Source organism: Nerophis ophidion, linkage group LG22 (assembly GCF_033978795.1).
Source record: "Nerophis ophidion isolate RoL-2023_Sa linkage group LG22, RoL_Noph_v1.0, whole genome shotgun sequence".
In the NCBI taxonomy this organism is placed as follows: domain Eukaryota; kingdom Metazoa; phylum Chordata; class Actinopteri; order Syngnathiformes; family Syngnathidae; genus Nerophis; species Nerophis ophidion.
Window position 1 is genome coordinate 35,629,174 of NC_084632.1, and position 18,421 is coordinate 35,647,594.

At 42.2% G+C, this 18,421-nt stretch overlaps 1 protein-coding gene across 1 annotated transcript in view; it reads left to right on the top strand.

Moving 5' to 3' along the window:
* The first annotated feature begins 12,283 nt into the window (after nucleotides 1–12,283).
* LOC133540823 (PH domain leucine-rich repeat protein phosphatase 1-like) overlaps nucleotides 12,284–18,421 on the top strand; it is a 64,701-nt gene continuing 58,563 nt past the window's right edge. The window contains exon 1 of the mRNA XM_061883773.1: nucleotides 12,284–14,101. Within this exon, the coding sequence (XP_061739757.1) occupies nucleotides 12,559–14,101 (1,543 nt within the window). The 5' untranslated portion in view covers nucleotides 12,284–12,558. The remainder of the gene's footprint in view (nucleotides 14,102–18,421) is intronic.

Sequence of the window (18,421 nt, forward strand, 5' to 3'; positions counted from 1 at the left end):
AAATTGGCGTCGATATCAAGGGTGGTATCAGTATCTGATCGGTACTGAAGTGACTATGTCAATAATTTCATTTTCTCAGAATGTGTTTTGTGAATAGTTCCCAGGACTTTGACGGCAAAAAAACAAATGAAAAATAGATCGTAGTTTTTGCTTTTTTTTTAGTTATTGTGTACAGTTGACTTTGTTTTGCCTCAACAATGGCATGTCATGAAAGAGAAAAAGGAACTATTTCAAATATTGTGTGGATATCGTCAATCTGCATACTTGGCAACCTTGACACCTCTGAATTCAGGACATGGCGGGGGGGTGTTGTGGGCGGGGTTGAGGTCGAATGGGGCGGGAGGTTGTGGGTGGGGGTGTATATTGTTGCATCCCAGAAGAGGTAGTGCTGCAAGGGGTTCTGGGTATTTGTTCTGTTGTGTTTATGTTGTGTTACGGTGCGGATGTTCTCCCGAAACGTATTTGTCATTCTTGTTTGGTGTGGGTTTGCAGTGTGGCGCATATTTGTAACAGTGTTAAAGTTGTTTATACCATTGGTCCCCAACCACCGGGCCACGGCTCGATTGGTACCAGTCCGCATAATAATTTTTTATTAATTTTTATTTTAATTTTTTTTTTTTTTTTTTTTTTTTTTTATTAAATCAACATAAAAAAACACAAGATACACTTACAATTAGTGCACCAACCCAGAAAAACCCTCCCTTTTTAAAGTTGTTTATACCAGTGGTCCCCAACCACCGGGCCGCGGCTCGATTGGTACCAGTCCGCAGAATAATTTTTTATTAATTTTTATTTTAATTTTAATTATTTTTTTTTTATTTTTTTTTTTTTATTAAATTAACATAAAAAAAATAAGATACACTTACAATTAGTGCACCAACCCCCAAAAAACCTCCCTTTTTCATGACAAAAAAAATAAAAATAAAAAAAGAATCCCCCTTCAGGTGAGCAAGGACGCTAAAGGCAGTGTGTGACGGTCTCGACCCGTCGTGTGGGTTCTCAGGACCACCTAGGAATGACATTCTGTCGAGCAGGTGTAGACTTCTTTTATTTTGCAATAAGTAAGTCTCTTTGCAGTCTTACCGTTTTTCTGCTCGCGTCTCTCTCTCCGGCTTTTCGGCTGCATGCGTCGTCTTCCTTGTGCTCTTTTCCTCTCGCGCTCAGCATCGGCTTCCTTCTGGCTCCTTCTCTCCCCGTCTCTCCCCCCGGTGTTTACGGCCGCTGCCCTTTTATAAAGTGCGAGAGGAGATTTAGATTGTGCCCAGCTGGGCGACCCACACACCTGATAATATTTGCGGGGTTGATTCCGGCGCGCCCCGCCTCGCTGCTTGCTCGCAGTCCACGCCTCCTCGCCGCCATCTTGCAGCGGGCTACGGTGTACCCTGCCTCGCTGTTGGACTGCCGGCTCCTCCTCTCCACAAATTGCCTTTGAGGCACGCCCCCAATATTGTTGTTTGGGTGGAAATCGGGAGAAAATCACGAGAATGGTTGCCCCGGTAGATTTTCGGGAGTCTCCCGGGAAAACCGGGAGGGTTGGCAAGTATGTCAATCCATCAATAGCACTAAGCGCAAATACATTTGAAAAATATATATTTAATACATGCTAGTATTAAATATGGAGGGGGTCCGGTCCGATGGCCATGGATGAAGTACTGGCTGTTCAGAGTCGGGACCCAGGATGGACCGCTCGCCTGTGTATCGGTTGGGGACATCTCTACGATGCTGATCCGACTCCGCTTGGGATGGTTTCCTGTGGACGGGACTCTCGCTGCTGTCTTGGATCCGCTTTGACCTGAACTCTCGCGGCTGTGTTGGATCCACTATGGATTGAACTTTCACAGTATCATGTTAGACCCGCTCGACATCCATTGCTTTTGGTCCCCTAGGTGGGGGGGGTTGCCCACATATGAGGTCCTCTCCAAGGTTCTCATAGTCATCATTGTCACTGGCGTCCCACTCGGTGTGAGTTCTCCTTGCCCTTATGTGGGTTCTTCCGAGGATGTCGTAGTCGTAGTGGTTTGTACAGTCCTTTGAGACATTTGTGATTTAGGGCTATATAAATAAACATTGATTGATTGATTGATATTGGTGTCCGCCAATCTCGCTCATGGACGATCGTATCGTAATCGGCAGAATCACATCCTTAGTTTATTCTAAAGTATTTATAATTACCATACACAGTGTGTGATGTTTACATTAATGCAGGGGTCGGGAACCTTTTTGGCTGAGAGAGCCATGGAAGCCAAATATTTCACAATGTATTTCCGTAAGAGCCATATAACCTTTTTCAACACTGAATACAACTCAATTTGTGCATTTTTAAGTACGACCAACATTTGTAGAGTATAATAAGTCTCTTATTCTTTTTAACAACATTGTTATTATAAAAGTTAACCAATAATACATATCATACTTCTTACCATTAATGCGACATCTTGAACAGGTGTGGTAGAAAACGGTTGGATTAAAATGCATGAGAATGTTTTATATTTTGAACGTTATTTTTGAAACTGTGATTACCAGCGGAATTCTTCATTACTTATCGTGTTAAGCAATGTCAGCTAAGATTTATCTGAGAGCCAGATGCAGCCATAGGTTCCCTACCCCTGATTTAAGCATTAGACACATTTTTACCTGCACTCTGCCTCCTCCTGTTTCCCACATCTACAAAGCAATTCGCTTCCGACTGCCACCTACTGATGCGGAAGAGTATTACACGGTTACTCGGCATAGCTCGGTTGGTAGAGTGGCCGTGCTAGCAACCTGAGGGTTCCAGGTTCGATTCCCGCTTCCGCCATCCTAGTAACTGCCGTTGTGTCCTTGGGCAAGACACTTTACACACCTGTCCCCAGTGCCACCCACACTGGTTTAAATGGAACCTAGATATTGGGTGTCACTTTGTAAAGCGCTTTGAGTCACTAGAGAAAAGCGCTATATAAATATAATTATCTGAGAGCCATATGTAGTCATCAAAAGAGCCACATCTGGCTCTAGAGCCATAGGTTCCCCAGCCCTGCATTAATGCATCCATCCATTTTCTACCGCTTGTCTTTTTCCAGGTTGCGAGGGGGTGCTGGAGCCTATCTCAGCTGCATTCGGGCGGAAGGTGGTGTACACCCTGGACAATTCGCTACCTTATGGCAGGGTTATTAACATGATTGGCAACACTAAATTGGCTTTAGTGTGTGAAACTGTTCCTTATTTAATAATAATAACTGGACAGTTTTTAGTGCTCAATACCCCAAAATGTACTTAAAATTGAACAGAAGAGCATACACTGCTCACAAAAAGGTATGGTGAATTTCCTAAAATGCACTAGAATGTTTCAAAATATTTGGCCTTTTTCCTTCTTTCCAATGCTCCTTGCTGGTTTCGTAGCTGCAGCACTCTTGTTGCCCAGCAGATGGAGCCACCAGACCACTTTGTATTTAAAGGGGAACCGCACTTTTTATGGAATTGTTGCCTATCTTTCCTAATCCTTATGATAAACAAAAACACATTTAACACAGATGGGTTTTTTTTGGGGGGGGGGGTTGTATTCCAACTCGTTATAATCAGCTCATTCTAGGTGGCTAAGAATTTCCTTTAATGGAAGCAATGGGATCTTCAGCTCTCACTGGATCGGTTTGCAGCCGAGTGTGAAGCGACCGGAATGAGAATCAGCACCTCCAAGTCCGAGTCCATGGTTCTCGCCCGGAAAAGGGTGGAGTGCCATCTCCGGGTTGGGGAGGAGACCCTGCCCCAAGTGGAGGAGTTCAAGTACCTAGGAGTCTTGTTCACGAGTGGGGGAAGAGTGGATCGTGAGATCGACAGGCGGATCGGTGCGGCGTCTTCAGTAATGCGGACGTTGTACCGATCCGTTGTGGTGAAGAAGGAGCTGAGCCGGAAGGCAAAGCTCTCAATTTACCGGTCGATCTACGTTCCCATCGTCACCTATGGTCATGAGCTTTGGGTCATGACCGAAAGGATAAGATCACGGGTACAAGCGGCCGAAATGAGTTTCCTCCGCCGTGTGGCGGGGCTCTCCCTTAGAGATAGGGTGAGAAGCTCTGCCATCCGGGAGGAACTCAAAGTAAAGCCGCTTCTCCTCCACATCGAGAGGAGCCAGATGAGGTGGTTCGGGCATCTGGTCAGGATGCCACCCAAACGCCTCCCTAGGGAGGTGTATAGGGCACGTCCAACCGGTAGGAGGCCACGGGGAAGACCCAGGACACGTTGGGAAGACTATGTCTCCCGGCTGGCCTGGGAACGCCTCGGGATCCCCCGGGAAGAGCTAGACGAACTGGCTGGGGAAAGGGAAGTCTGAGTTTCCCTGCTTAGGCTGTTGCCCCCGCGACCCGACCTCGGATAAGCGGAAGAAGATGGATGGATGGATGGATGGAAGCAATCCATTTTACCTCTAAATTAATGAATCAAAAGTTACTTATCCACCCATCCAATTCTTACCGCTTATTCCCTTTTAGGGTCGCTGGTGCCTATCTCAGCTAAAATCGGGCGGAAGGCGGCGTACACCCTGGACAAGTCGCCACCTCATCGCAGGACAGTCACAGATAGACGGACAACATTCACACGCACATTCACACACTAGGGCCAATTTAGTGTTGCCAATCAACCTATCCCGAAATCACAAGTGTCTCAAAGCGCTGCATAAGCCACAACAACATCCTCGGCTCAGATATCCCACATCAGGCCAAGAAAAAACTCAACCCAATGGGATGACAATGAGAATCAAAACAAAACAAAATGAGACAAGTCAATTCAAACTTGGTGGAGGTCATAAACATATATTGTTAATGTCAAACATTTTTGTGATAGTTTTGACTTGTGAGGCTAATTTCCGATTATCAGTTGGACCCTGAACGCGCCATAACTCATACCCAATGAGACCAGCCCTGCCCTGCTCACTGACCGTCAATCATCCCGTCTTCTTGCGGCGGTTTCCATGGCGACGAGCTGCCTTTAACACCTGAGCTCTCACCCGAGAGCTAACGGAGGTATTTAAGAATGGATTGTTAAATTGTCATTATGATCAGTTTGTGGCTCGGGGAAAATACGTACCCAAACACATTAGCTTGGATAGTTTTAATTATTCAAACTCGTTTGGATACATATTTTCCTCCATCTGTAAATCACAATGATTCAATGGGTAAGTACGGTTATAAAATACATATCCAATAATAATGGAATGAAACCTAAAGTCTTTACTATGCGAACCAGAGTAGTTTTATCCATAAGCATTAGAACAGGGGTCTCAAACTCAATTCACCCGAGTCAGGGTGAGGCCAGGCCGCAAGTGGCATTGACTTCAGAATCATGTTTTAAACCTGCGACTAAATCTCTTAAATACTTCTACCAACCCTTAAGTTGTTATAAATGTAAAAAAAAAAACTTTTTTACATTTAGGTTGGTTGAGTTCCGCATTTCAGCTTGCTTAAAGGAAGTTGTTCCTTGTCCAATACGTGTTTTTTGCGAAACAAGGTCACTGTAGTTCGTGTCAACTGAAATTCAAGATTGTCGATATACAAACCCCGTTTCCATATGAGTTGGGAAATTGTGTTAGATGTAAATATAAACGGAATGCAATGATTTGCAAATCCTTTCCGACTCATATTATATTGAATGCACTACAAAGACAAGATATTTGATGTTCAAATTCATATATATATTTTTTTCTGCAAATAATAATTAACTTAGAATTTCATGGCTGCAACACGTGCCAAAGTAGTTGGGAAAGGGCATGTTCACCACTGTGTTACATCACCTTTTCTTTTAAAAACACTCAATACACGTTTGGGAACTGAGGAAACTAATTGTTGAAGCTTTGAAAGTGGAATTATTTCCCATTCTTGTTTTATGTCGAGCTTCAGTCGTTCAACAGTCCGGGGTCTCCGCTGTCGTATTTTACGCTTCATAATGCGCCACACATTTTCGATGGGAGACAGGTCTGGACTGCAGGCGGGCCAGGAAAGTACCCGCACTCTTTTGCTACGAAGCCACGCTGTTGTAACACATGGCTTGGCATTGTCTTGCTGAAATAAGCAGGGACGTCAATGAAAACGTTGCTTGGATGACAACATATGTTGCTCCAAAACCTGTATGGACAATTCAGCATTAATGGTGCCTTCACAGATGTGTAAGTTACCCATGCCTTGGGCACTAATGCACCCCCATACCATCACAGATGCTGGCTTTTGAACTTTGCGCCTATAACAATCCAGATGTTTATTTTCCTCTCTGTTCCGGAGAACACCACGTCCACAGTTTCCAACTATAATTTGAAATGTGGACTCGTCAGACCACAGAACACTATACCACTTTGCATCAGTCCATCTTAGATGAGCTCGGGCCCAGCGAAGCCCGCGGCGTTCCTGGGTGTTGTTGATAAATGGCTTTTGCTTTGCATAGTAGAGTTTTAACTTGCACTTACAGATGTAGCGACCAACTGTAGTTACTGGCAGTGGTTTCATGAAGTGTTCCTGAGCCCATGTGGTGATATCCTTTACACACCGATGTCGGTTTTTGATGCAGTACCGCCTGAGGGATCAAAGGTCTGTAATATCATCGCTTACGTGCAGTGATTTCTCCAGATTCTCTGAACCTTTTGATGATTTTACGGACCGTAGATGGTAAAATCCCTAAATTCCTTGCAATTGCTCGTTGAGAAATGTTGTTCTAAAACTGTTCGACAATTTCCTTACAAAGTGGTGACCCTCGCTCCATCCTTGTTTGTGAATTACTTAGCATTTCATGGAAGCTGCTTTTATACCCAATCATGGTCCCCACCTGTTCCCAATTAGCCTGCACACCTGTGGGATGTTCCAAATAGGTGTTTGATGGGCATTCCTCAACTTTATCAGTATTTTTTTGCCACCTTTCCCAACTTCTCTGTCACGTGTTGCTGGCATCAAATTCTAAAGTTAATGATTATTTGCAAAAAAAAAAAATGTATATCAGTTTTAACTTCAAATATGTTGTCTTTGTAGCATATTCAACTGAATATGGGTTGAAAATGATTTGCAAATCATTGTATTCCGTTTATATTTACATCTAACACAATTTCCTGACTCATATGGAAACAGGGTTTGTATTTAGCCATTAGCCGCCTGGGGAGAACGAGCTGCAATTACACTAAACTATGAGTAGAGGGCCAAAAAATATGAGCCTATGGACCGCGAGATGGAGACCCCTGCATTGGAAAAACGTCGTTGCAACTTTCTCTCCTGACTTATTTTCAATAATGAAAAAAATCCCAAAAGGAGACCAGTTAATTCAAACTTGGTGGAGGTCATAAACATACAGTACAGGCCAAAAGTTTGGACACACCTTCTCATTCAATGGGTTTTCTTTATTTTCAGATTGTCACTGAAGGCATCACAACTATGAATGAACACATGTGGAGTTAAGTACTTAACAAAAAAAGGTGAAATAACTGAAAACATGTTTATATTCTATCCTTCCATCCATTTCCTACCGCTTATTCCCTTTGGGGTTGCGGGGGGCACCGGAGCCTATCTCAGCTACAATTGGGCGGAAGGCGGGGTACACCCTGGACAAGTCGCTACCTCATTGCAGTAATAATAATCACTTTACGGCAAATGAACGGACCCTTCTTAGTATCTTAAGCATCATTATCAAGTAACATTATCACTGGAGGATGAGGCTAACTAAACATGTTACACACCGAGAGCAAGCCAGGAGCAGGCATGCTAACAGCTAAGCTAACCGCTAGGCTAGCTTTAAACAACACAGAGAAATAAATGCTTGGGAAACTTTAAGTGTAGATGAAAGTGTGTTGCAGCAGAAAGTACGAAACTATTAACAGGAAATTATTACGTAGATTAATATGAGTTTAGTGCAGTGGTTCTCAAACCGCAGAAAACATTCGACCATAAAGACCAACATTAAAATACAGTAGCGCAGTAAGCTGAAATATTCATTGAAAACAAGGCAGAAGTTTTTATTTAGTATGTTTAATTACTGTAATATTATACACAGTTTGAACAGTAACACTGTGTTTAAATATTTAAGTGATAAATCGGTTGTGTCGATACTGAAGGTAGTATCAGTACACGATTGATACTAGAGTGATTACGTAATTTTTTGGGTATTTTTGTTCATCTAGATTGCTTTTTCGCACACTCTTGGCATTCTCTCGATCAATCAATCAATCAATGTTTATTTATATAGCCCCAAATCACAAATGTCTCAAAGGACTGCACAAATCATTACGACTACAACATCCTCGGAAGAACCCACAAAAGGGCAAGGAAAACTCACACCCAGTGGGCAGGGAGAATTCACATTCAGTGGGACGCCAGCGACAATGCTGACTATGAGAAACCTTGGAGAGGACCTCAGATGTGGGCAACCCCCCCCCTCTAGGGGACCGAAAGCAATGGATGTCGAGCGGGTCTAACATGATACTGTGAAAGTTCAATCCATAGTGGCTCCAAGACAGCAGTGAAAGTCCCGTCCACAGGAAACCATCTCAAGCGGATCAGCAGCGTAGAGATGTCCCCAACCGATACAGGCGAGCGGTCCATCCTGGGTCCCGACGAGCGGTCCATCCTGGGTCTCGACTCTGGACAGTCAGTACTTCATCCATGGTCATCGGACCGGACCCCCTCCACAAGGGAGGGGGGGACATAGGAGAAAGAAAAGAAGCGGCAGATCAACTGGTCTAAAAAGGAGGTCTATTTAAAGGCTAGAGTATACAGATGAGTTTTAAGATGAGACTTAAATGCTTCTACTCGATGAGCTTTAAGAGGTAGTCATCTCAAATGCTTTTCACTTCACAGTGTCGATGCATTCAGTGACAATCTACAATGTCAATAGTCATGAAAATAAAGAAAACACATTGACTTTGACACAAGCGTTTGGCCTGTCTTTTGTTACTGTCACACATTTTTCTGAGCATTTGACTTGTGCGGGGAAATTTCCGATTATTTGTTGGACCCTGAATGCGCCATAACTCACCGCTAGCTAAAATATGTACCCAAACAAGTTAGTTTGGATAATTATAATTGTTCAAACTTGTTTGGATACATATTTTCTTCCATCTGTAAATCACAATGATTCAATGGGCGAGTACGATTATAAAATAAATATCCAATAATAATGGGTTGAAACCTAATGTCTTTACTATGCGAACTACAGCAGATTTATCCATAAGCATTAGAAAACTTTGTCTTTGCTACATTTCTCTCCTGACTAATTTTCAATAATGAAAAAAAAATCCCAAAAGGAGACTTGTCAATTCAAACTTGGTGGAGGTACATAAACACAGGCCAAAAGTTTGGACACACCTTCTCATTCAATGGGTGTTCTTTATTTTCAGATTGTCACTGAAGGCATCACAACTATACAGTAAAGTAAATGAACACATGTGGAGTTATGTACTTATTTTTATTTTTATTTTTCTTTGTCATGAAAAAGGGAGGTTTTATGGGTTGGTGCACTAATTGTGAAGTGAATTATATTTATATAGCGCTTTTTTCTAGTGACTACCATGAATTGATTAACGTGGACCCCGACTTAAACAAGTTGAAAAACGTATTCGGGTGTTACCATTTAGTGGTCAATTGTACGGAATATGTACTGTACTGTGCAATCTACTAATAAAAGTATCAATCAATCAATCAAAAAACTTAAAGCGCTTTTACATAGTGAAACCCAATATCTAAGTTACATTTAAACCAGTGTGGGTGGCACTGGGAGCAGGTGGGTAAAGTGTCTTGCCCAAGGACACAACGGCAGTGACTAGAATGGCGTAAGCGGGAATTGAACCTGCAACCCTCAAGCCATGCCGTAAGTGAATCTTGTGTTTTTTTATGTTGATTTAATAAATAAATAAAAAATAATAATTTGTATGTTGATTTGATAAAAAAATAAAAATAAAATAAAAATAAATAAATAATGAAATAAAAATTAATAAAAGATTATTCTGCGGCCCGGTACATGGCCGCGGCCCGGTGGTTGGGGACCACTGCCTTAGATGGAACGTTGCCTGTACTGTATATCAGTGGTCCCCAACCTTTCTGTAGCTGCGGATAATTTGTCCCGTGGCCCGGCGGGGGGAGAGGGGGGGGGGGACGTCTCTACGCTGCTGATCCGCTTGAGATGGTTTCCTGTGGACGGGACTCTCGCTGCGGTCTTGGATCCGCTTGAACTGAACTCTCGCGGCTGTGTTGGAGCCACTATGGATTGAACTTTCACAGTATCATGTTAGACCCGCTCGACATCCATTGCTTTCGGTCCCCTAGAGGAGGGGGGGGGGGTTGCCCACATCTGAGGTCCTCTCCAAGGTTTCTCATAGTCAGCATTGTCACTGGCGTCCCACTGGATGTGAATTCTCCCTGCCCACTGGGTGTGAGTTTTCCTTGCCCTTTTGTGGGTTCTTCCGAGGATGTTGTAGTCGTAATGATTTGTGCAGTCCTTTGAGACATTTGTGATTTGGGGCTATATAAATAAACATTGATTGATTGATTGATGTTGATTTAATAAAAAAATAAAATAAAATAAAATAAAAAAATAAATAACAAGCAATTATTCTGCGGCCCAGTGGTTGGGGACCACTGCTGTATATTGTTACTGCCACACATTTTTCTCAGCGTTTTGACTTGCCATGCAAAATTTCCGATTATCTGTTTGACCCTGAACGCGCCGTAACTCATATCCAATGAGACCAGCCCTGCCCTGCTCACTGACCGTCAATCATCCCGTCTTCTCGCGGCGGTTTCCATGGCGACGAGCTGCCTTTAACATCTGAGCTCTCACCGGAGAGCTAACGGAGGTATTTAAGAATGGATTGTTAAATTGTCATTACGAGAAGATTGTGGCTCGGGGAAAATATGTACCCAAACAAATTAGTTTGGATAGTTATAATTATTCAAACTCGTTTGGATACACATTTTCCTCCATCTGTAAATCACAATGATTCAATGGGTAACTACGATTATAAAATAAATATCCAATAATAATGGGTTGAAACCTAATGTCTTTACTATGCGAACTACAGCAGACTTAACCATAAGCATTGGAAAACGTTGTCTTTGCTACATTTCTCTCCTGGCTTATTTTCAATAATGAAAAAAATCCCAAAAGGAGACTTGTCAATTCAAACTTGGTGGAGGTACATAAACACAGGCCAAAAGTTTGGACACACCTTCTCAATTAATGGGTGTTCTTTATTTTCAGATTGTCACTGAAGGCATCACAACTATACAGTAAAGTAAATGAACACGTGGAATTATGTACTTTAAAAAATGTTTTTTTCTTTGTCATGAAAAATTGAGGTTTTTGTCATGACTAAGGGAGGTTTTATGGGTTGGTGCACTAATTGTAAGTGTATATTGTGTTTTTTATGTTGATTTAATAAAAAAATAAATAAAATAAAAATAAATAAATAATGAAATAAAAATTAATAAAAAAAATATTCTGCAGCCCGGTACATGGCCGCGGCCCGGTGGTTGGGGACCACTGCCTTATAGGGAACGTTGCCTGTACTGTATATCAGTGGTCTCCAACCTTTCTGTAGCTGCGGACCGGTCAACGCTTGCTAATTTGTCCCGGCGGTGGGGAGAGGGGGGGGGGGGCTTTTATTTATTTATTTATTTATTTTTATTTGTCATGAAAAAGGGAGGGTTTTTTGGGTTGGTGCACTAATTTTAAGTGTATCTTGTGTTTTTTATGTTGATTTAATAATTAAAAACAATAATGAAAAATGTTAAAAAATAAAATAAAATAAAAAAAATGTTAAAAAATAAAAATAAAAATCAAAAAATGTTAAAAAATTAAAATAAAAAATATTAATAAAAACTTCTTCCCGTGGTTTTGCCTGTACTGTATATCAGTGGTCCCCCACCTTTTTGTAGCTGCGGACCGGTCAACGCTTGCTAATTTGTCCCGGCGGTGGGGAGAGGGGGGGGGGCTTTTATTTATTTATTTATTTATTTTTATTTGTCATGAAAAAGGGAGGTTTTTTGGGTTGGTGCACTAATTTTAAGTGTATCTTGTGTTTTTTATGTTGATTTAATAATTAAAAACAATAATGAAAAATGTTAAAAAATAAAATAAAATAAAAAAATGTTAAAAAATAAAAATAAAAAAATGTTAAAAAATAAAAATAAAAAATATTAATAAAAACTTCTTCCCGTGGTTGGGGACCACTGCTGTATTTTGTTACTGCCACACGTTTTTTTCTGAGCGTTTTAACTTGCGATGCAAAATTTCCGATTATTTGTTTGACCCTGAACGCGCCGTAACTCATATCCAATGAGACCAGCCCTGCCCTGCTCACTGGCCGTCAATCATCCCGTCTTCTCGCGGCGGCTTCCATGGCGACGAGCTGCCTTTAACATCTGAGCTCTCACCGGAGAGCCAACGGAGGTATTTAAGAATGGGGTGACGCGGCGCCGTAACTCTTTTTTCGGGACTTAACTACGCAGCGCCTTAGCATTGCTCGGCTAACGGCAAGTCGCCTTCACTTCGGCCGGGTTAAAAAGCGGCTGGTTAGCACGTGCTAACGGGGGGGCTAGCCTTCACCTGCGGGCTAACGGGATGGAACGTGTGAAGGAAGACGAGTGCGGCGCTCTTTCAACTTCGCAAACACCGCAGTGGACGCCAGAGCTCGGTCATGACGGCGTTCCGGCCAAATCCGGTGGATTTGCGGCGCTATCCGGAGGGAAGCGACCGTCCGCCGGGGAAGATGACGGCGCCGAGGCGAAACTCTTAGGGAAGGGAATCGCGGCCACCTCCCTTCTGCAGATCGCCATCAGGAATGGGATTTATCAGAACCAAGTTGCCAACGCCATCGGCGGTGTGGGCAAAAATATCAACATGCCGGCCGTGAAGCCAGGGAACGGCGGCGCTTCCGCCAACTCCTTGCTGAGCAAGAAGCGCCAGCGGCACAAGCGGAATCTGTCTTTGGGCTCCCCGCCGACCGGCTTCTCTCCCGGGGTGTCCCCCGCCGAGTCGGGCGCTCCTGCTCCTTCGGCGTCGCCGCTCAGCACCCTCAGCCTGGATAGGAAAACCTTCCTCAGGCAGAAGCAGTCGAAGCAACTTCTGGCCTCCGACCGGGGATGGGTGCGATCGGATCCTAAACGGGGTTGTATTCACGTCCACGACTGGCTGACACCTTCCTACCCACGGCCCGTGCTGTGCACCGTGGACACTACTGCTAAAGAGTTGGCCGGCAAACTGGAAGCCAGTAAAGCTGGGGCTGTTTTGAGAATCAACTGCGTGACCACTACTGATGTAAATAGCTGTAAAACTAGTGTTGAACAAACTGATGACATGCATAGTGCAGGATTGTATCCTAAAGACTTAAAGCCAGAAGAGAACGGATCCCTTCAATATAACAGTAGCACAAACCATTATTTTGATTCTAAACTGTCATCTAACCCGTTTTTAGATGATCGAACTGCGAGCAACTCTTCATCCGAGGTCTGCCTGAATGACGTTGGTGTGGATTTGAACTTGAGCGGGCCGGACTGTTTTCTTGTCAACTCTGGATCCGATATAGAGAGCAGCACTTGTGAGGACTTCAGCCCGGGGGGACCGAAAAGCACAGCGCACCAAGACTCGCTGACCACGGACTCGTCGGCGTTGAGCCCCAACTGTGACAGCGCCCCGGAGGGACCTGACCCTTTTGAGAGCTCCTCAGATGAGATCGAGCTCACGTCCTCTCCAGCCCGGTCCGTATGCAAGTCCCCCGCGGATCTGTCTGCGACGACGGACCTGGCAAACACCCCAGAGCAATTGATAAGCACATTAGATGTCGACAGTGAGGCTGTGGTTGGGTACTGCAACGATTCACCCGTCCGACATCCCTCCAAATTCTCCAGCAGCTCTCTGACGAGGCCCCTGAGCAGCCAAGCATCGTCTGACACTATCAGAGAATGGCCGGAGCACACCAGTACTAGCCCAACACCATCTCTTTTTGTCCAGCTACACGGTGGAGTTGTGCGACATGTACAAGATGAGGAGAAGCCTCTGCAAATATTAAATGAGTACTTGACGAACTTGGGTTTCGAAGACCCATGGAGGGTGCAAGAGGAGGGGATGAACCCGGGTATTGGATGCCTGATTCGTTTCTACTTTGGTGAGTACTGAAAACTGTATCTACTGTACTTGCTTGTGTATTTTTGGACTGGACTCTCGCGACTGTGTTGGATCCATTATGGATTGAACTTTCACAGTATCATGTTAGACCCGCTCGACATCCATTGCTTTCCTCCTCTCCAAGGTTCTCATAGTCATCATTGTCACCGACGTCCCACTGGGTCATTATTGTCACCGATGTCCCACTGGGTGTGAGTTTTCCTTGCCTTTATGTGGGCCTACCGAGGATGTCGTAGTGGTTTGTGCAGCCCTTTGAGACACTAGTGATTTAGGGCTATACAAGTAAACATTGATTGATTGATTGATATTTTCATTTTGTTACCCTGTATCATGAACATGAGGTGTTAGTGAGTTTTTTGCAAGCTGTAGCAGGTCAGTAGTGGTGCACCAGTTTGTGTTAATTCAATCCCACTGTTTTATGTACTCTATTGTGTTTATTCTTGGGCAGTGGTTCTCAAATTGGGGTACGCGTACCCCTGGGATTACTTGAAGGTATGCCAAGGGGTACGTGAGATTTTTTAAACATTTTCTAAAAAAAGCAACATTTCAAAAATCCTTTATAAATATATTTATTGAATAGTACTTCAACAAGGGGGCTTCACGGTGGCAGAGGGGTTAGTGCGTCTGCCTCACAATACGAAGGTCCTGCAGTCCTGTGTTCAAATCCAGGCTCGGGATCTTTCTGTGTGGAGTTTGCATGTTCTCCCCGTGAATGCGTGGGTTCCCTCCGGGTACTCCGGCTTCCTCCCACTTCCAAAGACATGCACCTGGGGATAGGTTGATTGGCAACACTAAATGGGCCCTAGTGTGTGAATGTGAGTGTGAATGTTGTCTATCTGTGTTGGCCCTGCGATGAGGTGGCGACTTGTCCAGGTTGTACCCCGCCTTCCGCCCGATTGTAGCTGAGATAGGCGCCAGCGCCCCCCGTGACCCCAAAAGGGAATAAGTGGTAGAAAATGGATGGATGGATGGAGTACTTCAACAAGATATGAATGTAAGTTCATAAACTGTGAAAAGAAATGCAACAATGCAATGTTCAGTGTTGACAGCTAGATTTTTTGTGGACATGTTCCATAAATATTGATGTTAAAGATTTCTTTTTTTGTGAAGAAATGTTTAGAATTAAGTTCATGAATCCAGATGGATCTCTATTACAATCCTAAAAGAGGGCACTTTAAGTTGATGATTACTTCTATGTGTAGAAATCTTTATTTATAATTGAATCATTCTTAATTTTTCAACAAGTTTTTAGTTATTTTTATGTTTTTTTTCAAATAGTTCAAGAAAGACCATTACAAGTTAGCAAATTTTGCACTGTTATACAATTTAATAAATCAGAAACCGATGACATAATGCCATATTTTACTTCTTTATCTCTTTTTTTCAACCAAAAATGCTTTGCTCTGATTAGGGGGTACTTGAATTAAAAAAAATGTTCACAAGGGGTACATCACTGAAAAAAGGTTGAGAACCACTGTTCTAGGGTATCCGCAAGGTCTTAAAAAGTCTTAAATCCAATCATTTGAATTTAAGACCTTAAAATGTCTAAAGTTCTCCTAAAAGGTCTTAAATACAATTTGAGAAAGGTCTTAAAAATCTTTGGACGTTACTTTTATTTAAAACACGCATAAACTTCAGTCAGTCAGAAATGTTTCGATTTTTGAGGACGCTATAACGTAACTACCTAAATAAAAACGAATCCTTGTGTATTAGCATTTTTTTTTTTAAAAATCACACAAAAAAAAACAGGTCAAAATGTATTCATGCATACCAGAGGCAAAATGAGCTGAGCACATTTGAATGTTATCCTCATTATTCACATCCAAATTCTGTTTGAGGCTTGCAAGCCATGATCGCCTTCTTTCTTTTTAGACAATCGCTGTCTGCACTCTGTTTTGCACAACTTTGTGCAGACACACTAGTACTGTAGATGTTTTTATCTGTTTTCTTCATTCTCTCAGCTGAACAAAACATTACCAAAGTTAACCATTTAGCTTCAGCACAGATGCTAAATGTCCCTTTCACAGACAATACATTGTTGTGTTTTCCTCTACCACTGCTGATATTGATGTTGCATGAAAATCAGAATCAGAATCAGATATACTTTATTAATCCCAGAGGGGAAATTAAATTTTTTAGCACAATCCCATTCAAGATCAGACAAACATTACAGGGGGACAGAACAGGACCGCTGACGGGTCTGCCAACTTCCGGCGCCCCTTACAAAAAAAAGGGAGATACAGGTAGCTAATGGGGGGATATCGGTCTGAACTTTGCGGTCCAGACTGAGGCCAAGGGAAAAACAACTCATACCCATAGCACACGTGTGTAAGAGGGAAACATCAAAGAACACAAAGGACATTGAAAATACTTGATATGAAGAACACTGCCCCTTTTTGCAAGAAAACACTTCTCTGGCAAATCAGAAAATTGGCTGTTCGGATGTTTGCTAATATTCTTTTCAATTAGTTTACACTAGAGAAGCTCCTGGTGTATTTAGGTAGTAAAACCATTTTGTTTTCCAGTGTGAAAGAGCATCGAATGAATTCATATACTTACGATTCATCCTGGACCTCTGAATTTACTTTGTCGTTGTATTTTTTTTGTCCGTATGGATGTGAAATGGTCTTAAATTATTTTCAAGTTGGTCTTAAATTGGACATGTTGAAACCTGCAGAGACTCTTTCATGTAACAGGCTGTTACATGTGTGTTTACAATTGTACTAGTGCAGGGGTCGGCAACCTTCAAAGAGCCATTTGAGCCCACTTCCCACTAAGAGCCACAAACTCTGTTTGATCCCTATAATGACGATAACGCCACTTATAGTCTCATTACATTTATAAAATAGCATTTATAAAATCTAATACTAGACAGAAAACGACTCATAGTTAACTTAAGTTATTTTGCTCTAATCAATATTCCGCAGCAGTTCCAAAACTGTTCTTTTTCGGTCATCTCCAGCTGGTAATTTTTTTTTGCAAATGCTGTGTGTTGTGGAAATGTCTTCAACATTCGATTTTCTATTTTCTCCCAACATATTAAGCACCAACCTCGTCAACAATGAAGGCAAATTAATCTGTCCATGAAGCAATAAATTGCTAGCTTACCGGATGTTGATCGTTGAAAAAAAAAAATACAATTGCTTGACAAAAGATGACACTTAGGGGGTCTGACATACATTTCTATCGACAATATATCAAAATATTTTTATTTTTATTTTTTTTTTTTATATTATGAGATCACAGAACTCTCCAAAATAACAATTGTAACATAAAAATTAAACTAACTAAATTAAATATAATTAATTCCAATTAAATAGCCATTATTTATTGAAATGTTGCGTCAAAGGCAAACCAAAGGGAGCCAGAGCAGAGGCACGAAAGAGCCGGAAGTAGCAGATCCCTGTCCTGGTGGGACAAAACTCAGTGTTTTGCTTTTCTCTCTGTAAATAAGCCGGTAGAATGACACATCGGGAAGCATCCGGTATGTGTGTAGTGTGTACACAAAAACAGAAGATGTAATTCCCGTCCTTATGTTGTCATGCATGGTTGCTAACTTGCTCCTAACGTAAACTATTTTGATACTCAACTTGTCATCAACTTTTAAAACGATTGGTAGACAAGTTAAAGGGGGTGTTTGCAACTTCCTCACAGTAACATTTTACACAGTAAAACCTATAACAAGAACACCACCGGCTGGCTTGTTACTATTAACAGAACACATTTGTTTGACAATTATTAACATTTTTTACAATTACCAAGTTTATATAGAACTCTTTTTTTTTTTAAATTCACATTTAATAAAATGGTTGGTGTTAAGGGCTGTCACTCATTCGGTCCCATCAGGTAGTGCTTGCATACACACAAAAGTAGTCCAAGAAAAGCAACAGACAATTTGGAGTCATGTTGTTGTTATGATAGAACAGGGTCCCCAAAATCCGGCCCACGGGAAGTCTCAATTTTTAATTTTTTACTTGTCTGACTGCTTCTATGTTAGCTAACTTTCTTTGTTTATAATGTCTATTTTCTACTGGATCTACTCTCTATTTTTGCTGCAGCTGTTACATATACTGTAATTGCTGTACTTTAGGGGTGTCCAACTCATTTGAGCTCAGGGGCCGCATGGAGGGAAATCTGTGCAGACGCGGGCCGGACTATTAACATCATGGCATTGAAACAAAAAAAACAAAGACAACTTCAGATTGTTCTCGTTGTCTTACTTTGGCCAAAAATAGAACAACCACATTCTGAAAATATTACAAAAAAAGTATAGAAAAAAATACCCGGCAGCGGTGAAGTT